General features: G+C 41.0%; 2 protein-coding genes across 3 annotated transcripts; one reads left to right on the top strand and one right to left on the bottom strand.

The window, feature by feature from the left end:
- Positions 1–171: 171 nt before the first annotated feature.
- Positions 172–14,066, bottom strand: LOC135673422 (serine/threonine-protein kinase PBL34-like). Of its 2 annotated transcripts, XM_065182391.1 has the most exons (7): positions 13,911–14,047; positions 13,481–13,731; positions 5,133–5,470; positions 4,876–5,011; positions 2,495–2,631; positions 2,303–2,426; positions 269–932 (listed from the first exon to the last, which is right to left on the bottom strand). In XM_065182391.1, exons 2-7 carry the CDS (start codon positions 13,698–13,700, stop codon positions 427–429), a joined length of 1,461 nt encoding a protein of 486 aa, XP_065038463.1. In that variant the 5' UTR covers positions 13,701–13,731; positions 13,911–14,047; the 3' UTR covers positions 269–426. The 2 variants fall into 2 exon arrangements, with proteins under 2 accessions (XP_065038464.1, XP_065038463.1); XM_065182392.1 differs by having other exon boundaries at positions 172–932; positions 13,481–14,066.
- A 1,718-nt stretch (positions 14,067–15,784) lies between these two features.
- LOC135673419 (light-harvesting complex-like protein OHP2, chloroplastic) lies at positions 15,785–17,806 on the top strand. The gene is made up of 2 exons (XM_065182389.1): positions 15,785–16,240; positions 17,462–17,806. The coding sequence occupies exons 1-2, from the start codon at positions 15,867–15,869 to the stop codon at positions 17,574–17,576; spliced, it is 489 nt and encodes a 162-aa protein (XP_065038461.1). The 5' UTR covers positions 15,785–15,866; the 3' UTR covers positions 17,577–17,806.
- Positions 17,807–17,870: the final 64 nt, after the last annotated feature.

Consider the following 17,870-nt stretch of genomic DNA (forward strand, 5'->3'; position numbering starts at 1 on the left):
GCGGGTGTTGGCCTTCGATGTTGCAAAATGGGATTTTTCATGCACAGGTTGTATACTGCAAGCTGGACACAATTACAAACAGGAGTCAGGAACGGGAAGCAAGAAACCCAACGGGAAGAACCCACTCACCATTCCAGACCATTGGACTTACCCTGTCAAGCCTTGCTCATCTCAAGTCAATTTAACTATATAACAATAATGATAAATACTTGAACGACGCACCGACTAAATATTCATCAGTTATTTTTCAGATAACTCGCAGAAAACAGTGGGAATACCGATAGGAAACCCTCATAAACTTCTATCCACAGCAGCCTCCATCAGACTCTCACCGGATGCAACACTTGCACCACCACCACGGCCCTTAGCATCACCAGCTGCCAACCTGTTGATACTTTGAGAATATGACGATTGATCTGCACATGGTTATCTAGCATTGGGCTTTGGTGACTGGTGGTACGGAGAAGCATGTGCACCGTGTGAAAGGCTCCTCGTGGGCAGCTGGCCATTCCTTCCAAAGGAACCCTGCGGCTTCATTCCGTTTCTAGCACCGACGCTGTTGGAATGAGCCATTGTACGTTCGGTTTGCATGGTCTGGAAGAAGTAGGAAGAGCTCGCCATGTCTTTAAGATTGATAAGTGGTTTGAGGACTTCCACAACCTCACTCATGAGTGGCCTTGCTTTGGGATCCCGACTGAGGCATGCATGTGCAAGCTGGGATGCTTTCTGGGCACCTTTGATGGAGAAGTTGCCTTCCAAACGAGGATCTATAAGCCTGTAAAAGCGACGCCTTTCTCTGAGGTTGGGACGTGCCCACTCCACAAGGTTGTGCTCTCCATTAGGCCGATTCTTATCCATGGACCTTCGGCCTGTCATCATCTCAAGCAGCACCACTCCATAGCTGTATACATCGCTCTTTGAAGTCAAATGCCCTATAAACAAAAAAAAAAAAAAAAGGACAGCCGATGATAAGATCCAGAATGTTAGCAAAAATTTCGGATGCAGGCTACTCAGGCACCAAAACAGTGAAGACTCGTACATATAGGGAAGACATATTATTTAAACAAGTAGAGCAACTGAAAACATAGCATGCACCTACAAGTGTGAAATGATATGAACATCTACAGCCTCCAGGCGAATGCATTTGAGAATCATTTTCCAGAACATAAGAAAACCAAGTAAAAAGTGGTCATCCTCTATTCTAATCATAAAATATGAAGATTTGATGGTTTTGCTGATGAAAGCTTCCCAGTATTATTAAACATATGATGCTTAGATGGTTGACTACACATAGACAGAGAACTGTGGCTGTTAGTTATAGAAACCAAGAAAATGTAAAATCAACTTGCAACCAGCCCAGTTATATAGTAAGATGGCAGCAAATGAGAACAGATATAATATTGAGTTCAGGACCTGCTAAACACAACTGACACTACATAGGTATCTCTAAATCCATAATGAGATCAAATTCAGACTTCTTGATACTAGGACAATATCCTTCAGTAAGATCTCCAAAAATTAATTTCCAGAAAGGAGATGATGATACATTGATGAACTACATGAATATTCACAACCATTTTTATGGTCCAATCAATATCTGCACACTCAGCCCCAGAAGTCCATATATGCTTCATTTATGTGATGTCTGCCGACGCTAATGGAAGTCGCATCAATTTTTCTTGCTCTAAACCATCAAAAGCATCTTGAGTAAAATAGCAAGCTACAGGCAATAAATACTTTGTAAAGTCTCACGTGCAAAAATATTCAACCACTTGGCAGATCTCCAATAAGATATTTCAAACTAGATTAGAAAAAGAACACAAGTGATTAGAGGTCAGCAAGAGCACACTGAAACAATCCATTTTTTCATTGAAAGAACTCCTTTACCTTCCAAGAGATTGTTTTCATTTACACGAAATTAAATGGAAGCCAAAATATATTTCAAGCAATGAAAATGCAGCATACAAATCATATGATATTATGAAATGAGGATACTGCCTACACAGTAGAGACCAGAATATTGACCGACCATACATTTACTAAATAGTAGAGACCCCCAATTAACCAAAATCTGACAGTGTCCAATCAAGGTGACATAATATTTTAAACACAGGTCAGAAAATTTAAACAAAATTCAATAAACAAGAGCAAAGAAAATAAAGACAGCATCAAGTTGCAGCAATTAGCCATGGAACAATTCAAAATTCAAACATAACCAATCATCTAATATGCAAATAAAGCAGCTAAATATAATGTCTAAGATTTGCATTTACAAGGAGAAGTAGCTCAATGATGTAATGACCTGTCATAACATATTCTGGAGCTGCATATCCATATGTACCCATCACTCGGGTAGACACATGAGTTTTATCACCATCAGGAGCATCTTTAGCAAGCCCAAAATCTGAGAGCTTGGCATTGTAATCCTGGACGCTGGAATTTGAGAAATAACTCGATACAAATAAAATATATATATATAGCATTTGTTACCTACCACATCTAACAGAACATTAGATGATTTGAAGTCACGATAGATCACTGGTCTTTCAGCCTCCTCATGAAGAAAAGCAAGACCCTTTGCTGCACCGAGTGCAATTTTCATCCTGATGGACCACGGTAGAGGAAGGGCTCCTGTTGCAGACAAGGTTAGCAATAGGAAAATCTACAACATAATGCTTCAAGTTCAACATATAAACAAGTAAAAAGTAGCAGCTTAGCATGCAAAATGCAAAAAAAATGAACTGCAGATTTCCATGAGACTAGATGAAGAAAGTGAAAAAAGGTAAATGAGCAAGGTAACTCAGCAGGAAAATTGGACCAAGGGAAATTAACTAAGTCATAGCAACAATAATTTAAAAAAAAAAGCAAGGATGAGAGACTCAGGATCCATTATAATTATGACAACAGCTTGTAGATCAAAAAGACTAATTAACAGTAATTAACCGCACATATGAATTTCATTGCATCTTGCACCACAAGAGTGTCGTAACATGTTGAGAGAGACAGACTAAGTTGCAGGGGTCAGGCAACAAATGAAAAAACAACCAAAACAGATTCTAAAATTAATTCAAAATTTTCATGAAAAAATGATTTAGAAAAATCTTTTCGAAATGGAGGACTAGGAAGAAAGCATCAATTAGTGTTAGCCAAAGGAAATCTAATATCACATTAATACTTTTGGGTTTTGTTAATTTATGCAAGAACTGACTATTTTCCCAACACTCATGGGGTTTGTCACAGTAACAAGCTTATGCTGGGAAAAAAAAGAAGACTATAATGAGCTTATGCTTGAAGGAAAGGTTTCGCAAATAACAAACTAGCACCAAACTAGGTCTCAAATAAAAGTTACCACATTGGGTAGCCCAAAATCTGATGAAAAGATGAAGTATTGTCTCCAAATTTGGAACCTACAGGGGATAAGAGATGAAAGCCCACATTTAAATAGGGAACATGTGAGATGTTTCATTGGTACTCAAGACACCTTGTTCATGGTATTTCAAGAATAGATCAACAGACCACCACCAATTTGTCCAAATTGGTCAAACTATTGTTATAATATCTATGTATATTGGAGAGACAAACACACGATCAAAATATCTATTTACATTGCAGAGATATAATCAGTTTTTGCTACTCAAGTGACATAAAATTCTTCCTTAGGTTACAAGGAATAATCAGATAGGTATGTTTTGTATGCAAAAGTAGAATATGAATATATCATGTGGCATACCATAAACCAATTATCAAGTTTTAGGCACAGATCTATGTAGTCCAAACCCAATAAGCCAATGAAAGAAAGGATCCGTACTTAAACCAACAACTGAATAAATTTTGTTCAATATGCTGCACATAAAAAATTGGTCTGGATATGTAATCAATTATCAGGTGCTGGGGTCCGTTGATGCCCTTCCTCTTAGCCTAATTCTTTCAGCAGCTCTATCTCTTCTCACCTCGTTTCAGAGTATTAATTGAGTTATCAATTATAAATGAACATTACTTCAGTACTACTATAGATTCTTACTATTATTTTTCTTATTTTATTTTTTTCTTAAATACTTCAATTTTATTATTTAATTTTTAAGTGTTATAACTATATCTTTGTTGAAACAGTCCGCATATAGGCCTACATGAAATTTTGCTGCGGAACAACAGTCAGAACTCATGACAGATCATCAGGTACAAGGGCCTATTAACACCCTTCCTATTAGCCTAATACTTCATATCCCCTCCCTCTCCCTCTCTCTCATCATATGATGATTAATGGATAGGTTTTTACAATAGCTTATCTTCACCTTGTGATCATTTTCAAGTATCACTTATGAATTAACATTATGTTCAACACTATCAAAGATTCTTAGTATTATTATTACTCTTTTTTAATTTTTTCTTAAAAACTTCCAATTAATTATGTGAATTTTGACAGTCATTATTCTTTTTGAGACAGTCCACATATGGGCCTAGATGTGCACTTATCACTATGTCCCATGTGGTGCCCCAGCTGCCTGCATAATTCTTCTTTTTCTAGACCATGTCAAGTAGCATGCCTCAGTTAATACTAAGGCTTATGATACACACAAAAATAGACGCACTATGATGGTTGAGCCTAATGTTTAAATGTCATGTGCTACAGTACTCAATTTCTAAGTTGTTATAATCATATGTTATATATGGGCGGTGAAAGATATAATGATAATATAAATTATAAAAACGCAAAAAGTTTCAATAAATAGTGTTCTCTGGTAAACATTCCAACCAGGTTGAAGAAATACTTAATATGATTTAACAAAAGAGAAAAAATGGACCTAACACACGATCCTGTTGGAATTGGATCCTTGGAAAAATAATAAAAGATCTAAGGCATGGTGAGATACATACTTCTGAAAAGATGATTTTCCAAACTTCCACGAGGCATAAACTCATACACTAGCAATCTTTGATCGTCTTCAATGCAATATCCAATCAACTTTACCAAATTTGGATGTTGAAGTTCACCAAGATAATTAACTTCAGCCTGAAGGTAATGAACAAAAAAATCAATCACAAATTTGCATATCTAAAGGACACATGGGAAAGAATAGATGCTTCTTTTTCTCTTCAAATAACTCAAAACTAGCAGTTTAATAACAGTGTACCAGCCACTCTCTGTGCCCTTGAAGTCCATCATGGTTAAGAGTTTTGACAGCAACAGTAAGTCCTGTACCAGGCTTCACAGGAGCAGTTCCATTCTCCTCGATCCATCCTTTAAATACACAGCCAAATCCTCCCTCTCCAAGAAGGCTTTCAGGTCTAAAGTTTCTTGTGGCAGACTTGAGATCACTGAAGGTGAACTTCCGCAACTGGGATGAAACCTTTAGCTCCTCCCCGACTTTAGAAGCAGATGAATTACTTTCAGCATTGCTACCGGTGGTAGAACCAGATGCTAGTGGTGCAACTGGTTGGTCCCTGCTACCGTCATTTGTTGACTTACTTTCTGCAAGTCCATGCACAAGAACACAAAATGATGAATAGCATTAAGATAATAACTTTCTTCAGAGAAAAGAAGAAAAAATGCCAAATAAACAACTATTTATAAGCAGACAAGCAACAATTATGACAGATTTCTGCATATAAAGCAAGTTTTAGGATAAAAAGAATGTACTTGATGTCAAAACTCCGCTTTTCCACGTTATAATCTGAGCTAACCAGAAGACCTATGCGGTAACCAGTTATATAAATGTTGGATAAGTGTCAAAGGTTCAAGAGACAGGAGCAATCTCGGCTTGTAAAGGCTTTTGCATTCACCCTACCCACACTCCACATTGGCAGAAGCCTTTATTCAATCTACCTTACATGATATAAAGGACTAGTTAAAATCTCTTAGAAGCAATTAGGAAATGGAGCTTGGTAAGAGAATAGCCCTTTGCACAAGGTTTCTGTCCAATAGAGTTCAGGAAGGAGTATTATACACTGTCTTATCAGTACAAGCTGAGCTTGTTTTTGTGATTCAAACCCTAACATCCAAGCTATAGAGGAGCAATTTTACCCCGATCACTGAAGTAGCATTGGAACAATGATTTCATTGGTGTCAAAGCTGGCCCTACAAAATCATAAGGTTAATGTTCATGTCAACCAATTCCTAGAGTGCAAGTAAATTTTACAAAGATAGACTATTAAGAATTGCTCGTCAATGTACCACCAATAGGCTACTCTACGGAGTTCACAATCCACCAACAAGAAACTGCAATAGTCTCACATGAAAATCTCTCTTGCCCAAGTTCATTCATAAGTGAGCAAGAAGATTCATACAGCATCTGATTGGAAAACATTAAAGAAAAATGCCTGACTAGAAAACTAGAAAATCAAAGATGCCAGAGACAAGTGAACTGTGATAATAAATATTCTTCAAATAAAGGTAAAAGAAATATACTTACATTGTATTGATTTAATAAATCCAAAGCTCCTAAAAGTCACTAACAACAAGTAGACTAAACACCAAATCATCATTTATCATTAGTCAGTCAGGTCCATCCGAAGACGACGATAATATTTGGGTGGTATAAAAGGTCACAGTATGTTCCAGGTTTTATAGATATATTATTTGAGAAAATCCAGAAAATCTCATAAAAAAATATCAACTAAGAATATGCATCACAGTTATCGACTAAACCATGATGACAATCTCAAGAAACCAACACAATGTCACGGACAAACTTCTAAACAGGATGTTTGATGTAATACTTATGTATGTCCGTGTCTTTTGGTATGTTCATACTTTGTACAGCATATAGAGGGATGGCCGAAGGCTTAATAGTCTCATTTTAGTTGGGTTGGTGGCCTCTTTAGGCTTGTAAATAAATGTTGTGTCATGTGGACACGTGCAAGAGATTTTCGGTCTGTAATGGACCATTTTACCCTTTGTTGTGCAACTGTTCAGAGCTTGTAAAGTCTGTTTGTAATTTGCATTGTCTATGAAGTGTTTTTCGGAAATGTTTGCTTGTGGATCCCGATTGAGGCGTTTTCTCTAACCCGTTCTCTCTTTTGTTTGTCCTAAGGGACAATGGGAGACTTCGGGGAGGCTGACCTTTGCGGACGGACACGCAAGGGTGCCGCACGACTTAGGCAAAACCAGCTAAGTCCGTGACAGATGGTATCAGAGCGGGACAAGCACTCATAGAAACACTTAGCACGCAAAATGTGGGGGACCTAGCGGGGCTACGTTGAGGGCAGTCAGCACACGCGCAACCGTTTGGGGGAAAACAGGCATGGAGATGTAGGGAAAAGGAGTTGCTCGGAGGAGCGAGCATCTGAGATTGACATTCAGAGGAATGGCCAACCCTTCGCGCAAGAGGCACCACGAGAACAGACAAGCTTGGAAGAATGCGGAGCGCACAAAGGTTGGGATGGTTGAGTTTGAGCTATGGCTCAACGTTGACAACTATACTTGATGGTGCTCAAGGCAAGCGAGGCGCTTGGTAAAGGATGAGACCATGCAAGGTGGAATGAGTTGCTCACCGATCGAAAGAGTTGTGCAAAGCTCACAAAGGTAAGGAGAATTGCTAACTCAAAGAATTCGGTACTCATGCATGGGCTTGTATGCGGACGATGGAATGTTCGCGGACATCCCAAGGCGACCGAAACTCGGTGCCATGGAGCATTGAAACTTTCTCTTCGGCATGTGAAGGATACGTCCGTAGAAGGCTGAAGTGTGCAATGAGTTCAGCATGTTGCTAGGCCTTGAGTGGTGCAGCGGGGGCTATATTGACGTGGAGTCGCAATCTAGCAAGTGCGTTTGCAGGAGGCAGAACAATGCACAGTTTGTTCAGCAGATCGGAGTAGTCCAAGGGGATGGTGGTCTCCGAAACGAAGAGAGATGTTGCTCCAACGAGACAGTTATCCAGGAGGGATAAGTCCCGACTCTCCAGAGGGAGAATCATGTGCGACGGACCGCACATGTTGAGGAGGAGTACCTCAACAAACAACAACTCCACGAAGCTCAATGGACCAAGCAAGCGGCGAGGAGTCGTCGCATGATCTCGCTCGAGAGAATGCATTGGGGGATGCATTGCGAGATCAAGTGGGGGAGCGACCCAAAGCAACACAAATGAAGGCACACTCGGAGTCGATTTGGAGATCGGACTCAAGGGAGGGCTGACCCGTGGAATGGTGGGCGCGAGGGCCACCATCGACTCAATGCAAAAACGAGGAGCGGAGTAACTTGGGTGTAACTTGGCGAAGTACCCAAGCCACATGAAAGGAGCCAGCATAGAAGTTGGAACATGGAACAGAGGCACAGTACTTTCCTTAGACAGAGGTCAAGGACATGAACTCTTGCAGAGGCAAGAGTAGGATCATGTTGTTCCATGGGTCCTTCATTCTGATGGAGCGGACTCATCTTGCATGGTGCCGAAGATGAAGGGAGCTTCTGGGCACATGCACCACATGCACCTTATCTCGGAGAAGCATTTGATGGAGGAACTAAGGCGACTCAATTTACGGAGGCGAAATTGGGTTCAGAAGGCCTTAGCACGGGGCAAGAGGACTCAAAGATGGGTACTCTTGAAGAATATGCCATAGTGTTGCCATTCAAGTTACCATGAAGGAAGCGGTGCGCAGCAGAGATTGTGCTGGTAGGGGCAGAGGCCCAGGATCCAGACAATGGTGCGCAAATTACAGTGAAGTCGGTGGACTTCGGGAGCTACTAGGCAACGGACTGTCCTAGAGCGGTGCTTCATCTAGGGGTGACCCAAGAGTGGGTGGATGAAGGTCGATTGCCAAAGGAGCGAACAAAATCGAAGGTGGAAGAGACCCTGCGATGTATTAGCAGAGGCCACACATGGAGGGTTCACAATTCGAGTTTATTCCACAAGGATCAGAATGCAATGGAGATGTCACCAGGAGGCGACATGGTGCAGCGGATCGTGGTGGAACAGTTCGTGGCAATGCGATACACACGACATAGTCCCGTGAGGGACTAGATCATACGGAGGTATGATCGGGAGCTACTGGAAACTCCACTTCGGTGAACAACACGACGGCAAAAAGGGCTATGGATTCAAGGAGTGAAGGCCATGGTACCGCAGAGGCTGGTCTTCCGTGCGTGTATCGAATTTTGCATCGGATGAAAGCCTTGGTCATCAGCATAGGGGGGTTGTGTTCCATCAAGGAAAAAGTTCGAATGTAAGTACCAGTGAGTTCCATGGGAGGGACTTGATCATGCAGAGGTATGATCGAAGCAACTGGAGAGTTGGACTGCTCCAAAGCTCATATTCGCTTAAGGGAGCCCGACAAGTCAGAGGACAAGGTCGAGTAAGCGAACGTTGCTACCAAGGAAGCTAAGGAGAACATAATCGATGCAAACTCTACAACATGATGGCAGAGGCCATGTATGGGAGTTGCAGTCTGTCTTTCCATCGACCAAACAGACTACTTGGAGAACACAGAGGTGTTGAAGCAGGGGGTCGAAAGGGGCGAGGAAGCGACGACGAGTCCAGAGGGACTTAGCTACCCAAAATCAAGCATCAGTCGGAATGGAGGTGGACTCAGAGGAGTGCCATAGAGACATTTCTACTGATCATGCAGAAAAGGGATACAGATGCTAGGCGATGGATAGTAGGGCCATGGGCATGGCAGCGCCATGGTACCGCAGAGGCGGGACTTCCGTGCAAGTCATTGATCCCTTGCTCTCATGGAGGGAGAGCGCTTGGTCGTGAAAGGGGCCGAGGAGGTGGAGTATGCAGAGGCAATCTCCAAGTACTGAGACAAGACTGAAGGGCAGAGGCCAAGAAACTTCATAAGACCGGTGTCAACAAGTACCGCAGAGGCTGGTCTTCCGTGCGTGCATCTTGCATGGTCTTCCGTGCGTGCATCGAATTTTGCATCGGCTGAAAGCCTTGGTCATCAGCATAGGGGGGTTGTGTTCCATCAAGGAAAAAGTTCGAATGCAAGTACCAGTGAGTTCCATGGGAGGGACTTGATCATACAGAGGTATGATTGAAGCAACTGGAGAGTTGGACTGCTCCAGAGCTCATATTCGCTTAAGGGAACCCGACAAGTCAGAGGACAAGGCCGAGTAAGCGAACGTTGCTACCAAGGAAGCTAAGGAGAACAGAATCGGTGCAAACCCTACAACGTGATGGCAGAGGCCATGCATGGGAGTTGCAGTCTGTCTTTCCATCGACCAAACGGACTGCTTGGAGAACACAGAGGTATTGAAGCAGGGGGTCGAAAGGGGCGAGAAAGCGACGACGAGTCCAGAGGGACTTAGCTACCCAAAATCAAGCATCAGTTAGAATGGAGGTGGACTCAGAGGAGTGCCACAGAGGCATATCTACTGATTGTGAAGAAAAGGGATACAGACGCGAGGCGACGGAGAGTAGTGCCATGGGCATGGCAGCGCCATGGTACCGCAAAGGCGGGACTTCCGTGAAAGTCATTGATCCCTTGCTCTCATGGAGGGAGAGCGCTTTGTCACGGACAAACTTCTAAACAAGATGTTTGATGTAATACTTATGTATGTCCGTGTCTTTTGGCATGTTCATGCCTTGTACAGCATGTAGAGGGACGGCCGAAGGCTTAATAGTCCCCTTTTAGTTGGGTTGGTGGCCTCTTTAGGCTTGTAAATAAAGGTTGTGTCATGTGGACACGTGCGAGAGATTTTTGGTCTGTAATGGACCATTTTACCCTTTGTTGTGCAACTGTTCAGAGCTTGTAAAGTTTGTTTGTATATTGCATTGTCTATGAAGTGTTTTTCGAAGATGTTTGCTTGTGGATCTCGATTGAGGCATTTTCTCTAACCCGTTCTCTCTCTTTCTTGGGTCCTAAGGGACAATGGGAGGCTGACCTTTGCAGACGGACACGCAAGGGTGCCGCACGACTTAGGCAAAACCAGCTAAGTCCGTGACAGCTTTGTCGTGAAAGAGACCGAGGAGGTGGAGCATGCAGAGGCAATCTCCAAGTACCGAGACAAGACTGAAGGGCAGAGGCCAAGGAACTTCGTAAGACCGGTGTCAATGAGTTTCTCATCAAGATAGCCGAAAGTGAAGGACTTCGGGTCATGCAAGAGTGCATAACCAAGGAACGAAGCAGGCAGTACACGGTACTGTACCTTTGCTACTCAGGGGAGTAGGCGGCATGGTTGATGGAGAAGACGGTACAATCCCAAAAGCGACCAAACCTATGAGAGAACTACTCCAAGTTGGGGTGAAAACTTCCTGCATTCCAGAAGTTCGATGGCATTGAGAAGGTGAATCACAGTAGCTAACTCAACGCAAGGAGTGCAAACACTTCAAGTGCTTCAGAAGTGTGAGCAAAGAGCAGGCGAAGGCCAGTAACTAGCTCGATGCATGGAGTACAACCTCGAGGAGGCGAGCGAAGTCAAGTAACCTTTGCCTTCTCAACTCTTAAGAGAATGGGCGAAACCGAGTACCCCAATTCTCTTATCTATCCAGCAGAGGAGCTCTGCATATGTTCAAAGACCCTTCGAAGATAATGGAAGACAATAGTTGTCAAATCCTCACCAACGGTGATCAGTATTACTGAGAGTAGATTGTCCGCTTCATTTCCCAACGAAATGTCAATCGAAAGCGGAAGTGATGCGAACCTACTTGGATGTGACAACTAAGTGAAAGAAGAGTCAATGAGCAAATTTTGTGGAGGAAGGACCCAAAACTTCAGAAGTTTGCGAGACGATGCTCGTTAAAGCTCCAACAAGCATCCACCCAGTTCAAGCAGCATGAGGAATTTGAGAGATTGACGCAGTAAGGATGGTCTTTTCCTTCATCTGGGGGATCCGCAGGAATCAACAATGATCAACACAACTCATCCAACCCCACACCAGAGTCAGAGTCATTGGTGAGTTCAAGCAGCATGGCGGATCAAAGGTTCGACTACTCAAAAACAGCAGCGGAGAGCAGCTAGGAGCCAAGAGGCGCATTGTAGCTGGAGCAGAAGATTGAAGACTCAACAAAGGCGAGGAGTTGCAATGTCGACAAAGGCTTCAACGAGGACGTCGAAGGAATAAGTGAGGGAGAATGTCACGGACAAACTTCTAAACAGGATGTTTGATGTAATACTTATGTATGTCCGTGTCTTTTGGTATGTTCATGCTTTGTACAGCATATAGAGGGATGGCCGAAGGCTTAATAGTCTCATTTTAGTTGGGTTGGTGGCCTCTTTAGACTTGTAAATAAATGTTGTGTCATGTGGACACGTGCGAGAGATTTTCGGTCTGTAATGGACCATTTTACCCTTTGTTGTGCAACTGTTCAGAGCTTGTAAAGTCTGTTTGTAATTTGCATTGTCTATGAAGTGTTTTTCGGAGATGTTTGCTTGTGGATCCCGATTGAGGCGTTTTCTCTAACCCGTTCTCTCTTTTGTTGGTCCTAAGGGACAATGGGAGGCTTCGGGGAGGCTGACCTTTGCGAACGGACACACAAGGGTGCCGCACGACTTAGGCAAAACCAGCTAAATCCGTGACAACAGAGCACATATTTTCTTCAAAATTTCCACTTAGCCAATAATGTTTGTGATGGTCAATTCTTGTCAACTTACCTGCCTCGTGCGAATAAAGAAAGAATATTAAGATTAACTCAAGATCTTCTTCATTTACTCACTAACCAAAAACATCAGAATGTGGGATCTGCTACTATATATAAGTCAAGACATTTACTGCAAAGAATAGCTGGCAAGAAAGAGAAACCACTCACCACAAGTTTGTAGTCAAGCTAAAGATCAGTTAATTATGATGAGTTCCAAAATGGCTTGTAAATATCTTTCCCTTGCTCTTAATTTTTCTCTAATATGCCCTCTTTGCACTAAAGGTTCTGCAAATTCTCCTATATTCCCATCGCTTCTCAAATAATCCTAGGAAAACTGCATCCGACATCTGAATTTACAGTACATGAGGAAATGAAATCAAAAGGCTTCCACCTTCCATCTCTGCACAACTCTTATAATAGCATGCATGCCAAAGGGCATTCTTAACCACAGAGAAACAACTAGAGTTGGAAGATGTGGAATTTCCAAAATCAGACGGCAATTATCAGAGCTAATTTATTCCTTAGACCTTGTGCCATCTTATTTTGGACCAATTGGGCACGAAAACAATCATTTCTTCCACGTTTATGTTCCAGGGACTGATTATCATTAAAGAAATAATAACCAAACAACAAGCATCATATCTAAGCATATAAATACGAAAATACGCAACATTGAATCAACCCATCAAGAGTCCTATAATATAGGCAAGTATAATATCAAGGAACAACAATGCTTTCACAAATTTTGTCTATGAACGAATCATTACCGACAATAATTGCCAAAAGATAAGCACCTGTCTTAATAATAGAGAAGTTTGAGTGGCACCAGAGTAACAGAGGTCTTATTTACCGCTATGAGCATCAGGCATCTGGGATACATAGTTGGGACACAAATAGAAACCACTGCGAGCATCAAGCAAGACCGAATTGAAAGATAAGAAGGGAGAAGCAGGGCTAGGAATTACCGCAATGAGTGGTGGCGCTGCTGATGGAATTATCCACCTTGGCTCTGGAAGGGACGCAACCCCCCATCAACCGGAACTTCATCCAGCACCCCGTCGTCTCCTCCCCCTTGGTGTTGTTGTTGCCGCCACCCCTGATCTTCTTTCTCCTCTTATTCTTCTCAATCCCCTCTTTCGAACCCTCCCACGCGGCCAGCTTTGCCTCCTCGGGCCCCAACACCATTTCGAAGACACCAAACGCTTCAAAACCCCATCTGCGCCCCAAAGATCCACGGACGCCAACAAATTCAAAGGAAAAAACCGAAAAAAAAAAAGAAATAGTTTCCTCCTTGTGCCCGGAAAAATCACACAAAAAAAAGGAACAAGAAACGCCAAGCAGCAGCAAGGGAAATAAAAAGAAAAAGGAATTGGAGAAGGATAGTGAGATGGAAACCCTGGAGAAGCAAGAACCGAGAGGAGAAACAAGGGGGGCAAACGGCGGCAGAGACGGGGAGGTCGCCTCGGGAGCCCTAATCGAAGGGAGTGAGAAAGAGAAGTAGAGAAGAGTGAAGGGGGGAGGTGGAGAGACAGGAGGAAAGGGAAAGGGGCGGGCAGGGCGGGCAGCGGCGAGAAGAACGAGAGACAGAGAGATGACGGGCAGAGCGGGCAGCGGCGAGAATTATAAAGAACGGAAGATAAAAAAGAAAGCAACTGATAAGCTTTTTGAAAAAAAAAAATAATTATTATATATTTCATTTAAAAAAATTATAAAAGAATTATTAACCTTTTTCTTTCTAATTTTGTAATGTTTTTTATCCCTCTTATTCACATCATATTCTTTTAAAATATTGATCTTTTTTTTTTTGCCTATTTTATTCTTTTAATTGATCCCACTCAAAATTATAGTCAATATAATCCAGCTTGAAAAATGAGATGTCTCTTCTATCTTAATCAAAACTGAGTCAAACTTACAATTTGAATCAAATTTGTAAGGATGTGACTTTTCCTTGTTTTTTTATTTTGTTTTGTTTTCTTTAAATTGCTAATGATCTCTCTATCAAAAGCTGGCTTAGGGTGAGGGGAGAGATAGATACATATAATAAATCAATAAGAAGAGATTGGATGTTGAGAAGGGGTGAGCAATTATTGGAGATGAGGATATGAGGTCCCAGTTTGTCTAAACCTGTGGATCATATTTTGAGATGATAGGATTATATTGCTAGATTGGATCAATCACTAAGATTAAAACTATCTTAAAATCTTTCATAAAGGGTAAAAATAATATTAGTAATCTAATGTCTTATGAGTTATGAAAGATCAATTTATACTGCTCTATTTGACTGGTTGATCTTTGGAATTTCTTTTATGCTTAAAGATAATGGTGTGAGGACAGAGAGAGAGAGAGAGAAAAGGAGAGTCCAGTTGTGTCTTTGAATGGACAAGAGATTGGCACATCTTTGGCACCTTTCATACTTCACCATGCTGAGAAGAACAGATTTCTTTGGGTTCTTCTTGTGGCTGTGCTGAGGTCCATGAAGTGCCTGTCATTCTAAAACTCATTGATGTGATTCATATGAACATTTCCATTACTACAGCTAATGTATAGTAGTATATTCGTGAATAATGATTATTATGGAAGGGAAACAATTTTTTTTATGTTTTCTTTTAGTGTTTCATAAATAAAATGATAGAGTACAGTGCCAAAAATTCACTGTGTTTTCTTTTATGTTTTTTTTACTGTAATTAATGTTTTGTTTAATTATTGAGTGTCAATCAAAACTTCAGTTGATGTGATGAGTTCCTTCTATAGCTCTTTGCTTGACTAACTAATATTAATGTAGAACGAAAATAAAATTAAAAATATTTTAATAAATTAACTTATAAGAAAGGATGATGATATAAATAAATAAAATATTTTTTATTAATTTATAAAATTTTGATGAATATATGATTGATAATATAATGTTAGAATAGATTTCGAATCTCGATACGAAGATAGATTATATAAATATGTAGGAAGGATCATTCATCTTTGTTTTTATCATTAGTATCATGTTCATATTTATTATGGTACGATATGATCCGATAAGATAATAAATTTACTGATTTGATAAATCTAAATTACTATTTTAAAAATATTGATTTATGTAAATCAATTCAAATCTTTGCAATAAGTGATAGAGGAAGAACTTTGATGGAGTATAATAAATACATCAGCCAACATGAATTGGACACATCAGCCTCGTTCTTGAGATCTCCCAGCAGAAGACTTGGCTACTTCTTATCCTCAGGATTTAGCACTTTATCTATATTCTGATTTAGTTTTTTTCTCTCTCTTCCACACAAATCCAACTTTTAAGGCCAAAAGAGGAAAAGGAACACACAGGAGAGATACAGAGAGCGCAAGAAGATGTCTGTAGCTACCACAATTCCTTCCATCAGGATCAGAATCTCTCCTCACCCTTCTCGTAGAGTGGCTTTGAGGCCATCTGCCATCGTTAGGTGTTCCGGAGCTGATGGCCCTTTGAGGAGACCTGCAGCTCCTTCTCTCTCCCCTCCTCCGCCACCACTTTCTCCACCCACTTCCACCTCAGCTCAGTCTCCGAAGCCAGTGGAGCTGGCGGCGGCTGCGGCTGCGGCCACCAAAGAGATGGTGGTGACTTTGGAGTATCAGAGGAAGGTGGCAAAGGAGCTGCAGGACTACTTCAAGCAGAAGAAGCTTGAGGAGGCAAACCAAGGCCCCTTCTTTGGTTTCTTGGGCAAGAATGAGATCAGCAATGGCAGGTGCTAATGAATTGATTCATCCAAACTTTCAGTTGTTGAATTATTTCCTTCAATTTTATTATCTGATAAAGAAAATTAAAGTTTCTTCTGCGTCGGTGCTGATAAATTAGAGTCATTCAAAATTTTCCCATTTGTTGTCGAATTTGTTTCAGCTAGAATGCGAGAAATGTTTCGATCAGCTATCTGAATTATCTGTTTCATTGTAATGTATGTCATTAAGATGTAAACTTGAGACTAATACCCAAGATAGAGGTTTGTTCTTAAACCAAGATGGCTGATATGTGGGTTCAAGTAAAATTGAGAAAGGAAAGTGCTTCAGAAATTTATGAACATCAATCTTTGATAAGTTTAGTTCTATGGAGTCCTAATCCGACTGGATATTGGGAGATTGCCTCGGTAAGAACTGCTGGTATATGGGTGATTAGATTAATTGCATCAGTTAGATAATAGATCGATATGGCCTTGTCCAGGTAGTTGGATGACTGGGGGCATCTAGGTGGCTTTTCTCAGTATCAGGGGTTCCATCTCCCAGCAACATCATGTGCACATCTTTTACTGAAGAGAAAATGAAAACAAGAAAGATCAGAATACGAATTTGAGCTGATTAAAGCTTCTGTTGGAGTAAAGATTAAGAAGAAAAAGATGAGAAAGTATGTATAAGATAATGCAAGAGGTTACGATTTTTTAGAGATCGTGATAGGAGAACAGTGTGGTTACAGAATGATTGAACTTATGCGTGTTATATTTGGCCTCCATACATATGCATAGGTGTACTATGCTTCCAATGGAAAACTATGGTATTCATTATTTATTTAGATTCACATCAAACATTAAAGTACAACATAAAAGGTTTTAGGCCTTTTTCTGTTAATTTTTCCTTTTTCCCCTTGAAAACACTGTCATATTAACTATAAACTGATAAAATAGAAATGTTTGTGCACAGGAAAGTTCAGACATCAATCAGGTATTCTCATCCTCAATTTTTGTTGCTTGCTAGTATTTTCTCGCATGTTGCTCCTCATCGTTAGCCAATAATTGAATTCCTGGTACCTCAGTAACTTCTTCACTGGCTAGAACGAGAATTGTTTGTCCCGGAGAATGTTGGATACCCAAATATCACCATTTGCTCAACTTGTTTGTTTCACGAGTGGTCTTCGGCCACCTACCGATACTGATTAGCAAGCATTCACTTTTGCTGGATGTTGTTTGGTGATTTTGCAGATGGGCTATGTTTGGATTTGCCGTAGGGCTGCTAACAGAGTATGCAACGGGCGCAAGTTTCGTTCAACAGCTGAAGATCCTTCTATCCAATTTTGGAATTGTGGACTTGGAATGACACATCATGATCCAGTTCTGTGTAAGTTGAATAAGTCCAGCATTCTTCTTCATTTGGGCGAATGCGATAAATCTGTATTTTCTTTCACTCTCACATACTGCATGTTCCTTCTCTCGAAGAAGTATAAGCATGTAAAAGGTTTTAGGTTTTGTTGATTTGTATGGAAGAACTATTTCGTTTGGTTTTCCATCAATGCTTAGTACTTACAGTGGACAATGGCTACTTCTGCATTTGTTATTGCAAGGTAGTGTTGAGTTTTTTCTTTCTGTTAACTTTCTGCATCCGATATGGTAA

The sequence above is a fragment of the Musa acuminata genome, chromosome BXJ1-5 (assembly GCF_036884655.1).
Source record: "Musa acuminata AAA Group cultivar baxijiao chromosome BXJ1-5, Cavendish_Baxijiao_AAA, whole genome shotgun sequence".
NCBI classification, from domain to species: Eukaryota; Viridiplantae; Streptophyta; class Magnoliopsida; order Zingiberales; family Musaceae; genus Musa; species Musa acuminata.

What these genes read in the sequence shown, in the direction of transcription:
- LOC135673422 (XM_065182392.1), bottom strand. Translation starts at nt 13,700, where the DNA reads ATGGTGTTGGGGCCCGAGGAGGCAAAGCTGGCCGCGTGGGAGGGTTCG. An exon ending in CTAATGTTCTGTTAGATGTG is followed by an intron (nt 2,427 to 2,494) that starts GTAGGTAACAAA and finishes TCCAGCGTCCAG; the next exon opens with GATTACAATGCCAAGCTCTC. An exon ending in TCCAGAATATGTTATGACAG is followed by an intron (nt 933 to 2,302) that starts GTCATTACATCA and finishes TTTTGTTTATAG; the next exon opens with GGCATTTGACTTCAAAGAGC.
- LOC135673419 (XM_065182389.1), top strand. Translation starts at nt 15,867, where the DNA reads ATGTCTGTAGCTACCACAATTCCTTCCATCAGGATCAGAATCTCTCCT. An exon ending in AATGAGATCAGCAATGGCAG is followed by an intron (nt 16,241 to 17,461) that starts GTGCTAATGAAT and finishes GTGATTTTGCAG; the next exon opens with ATGGGCTATGTTTGGATTTG.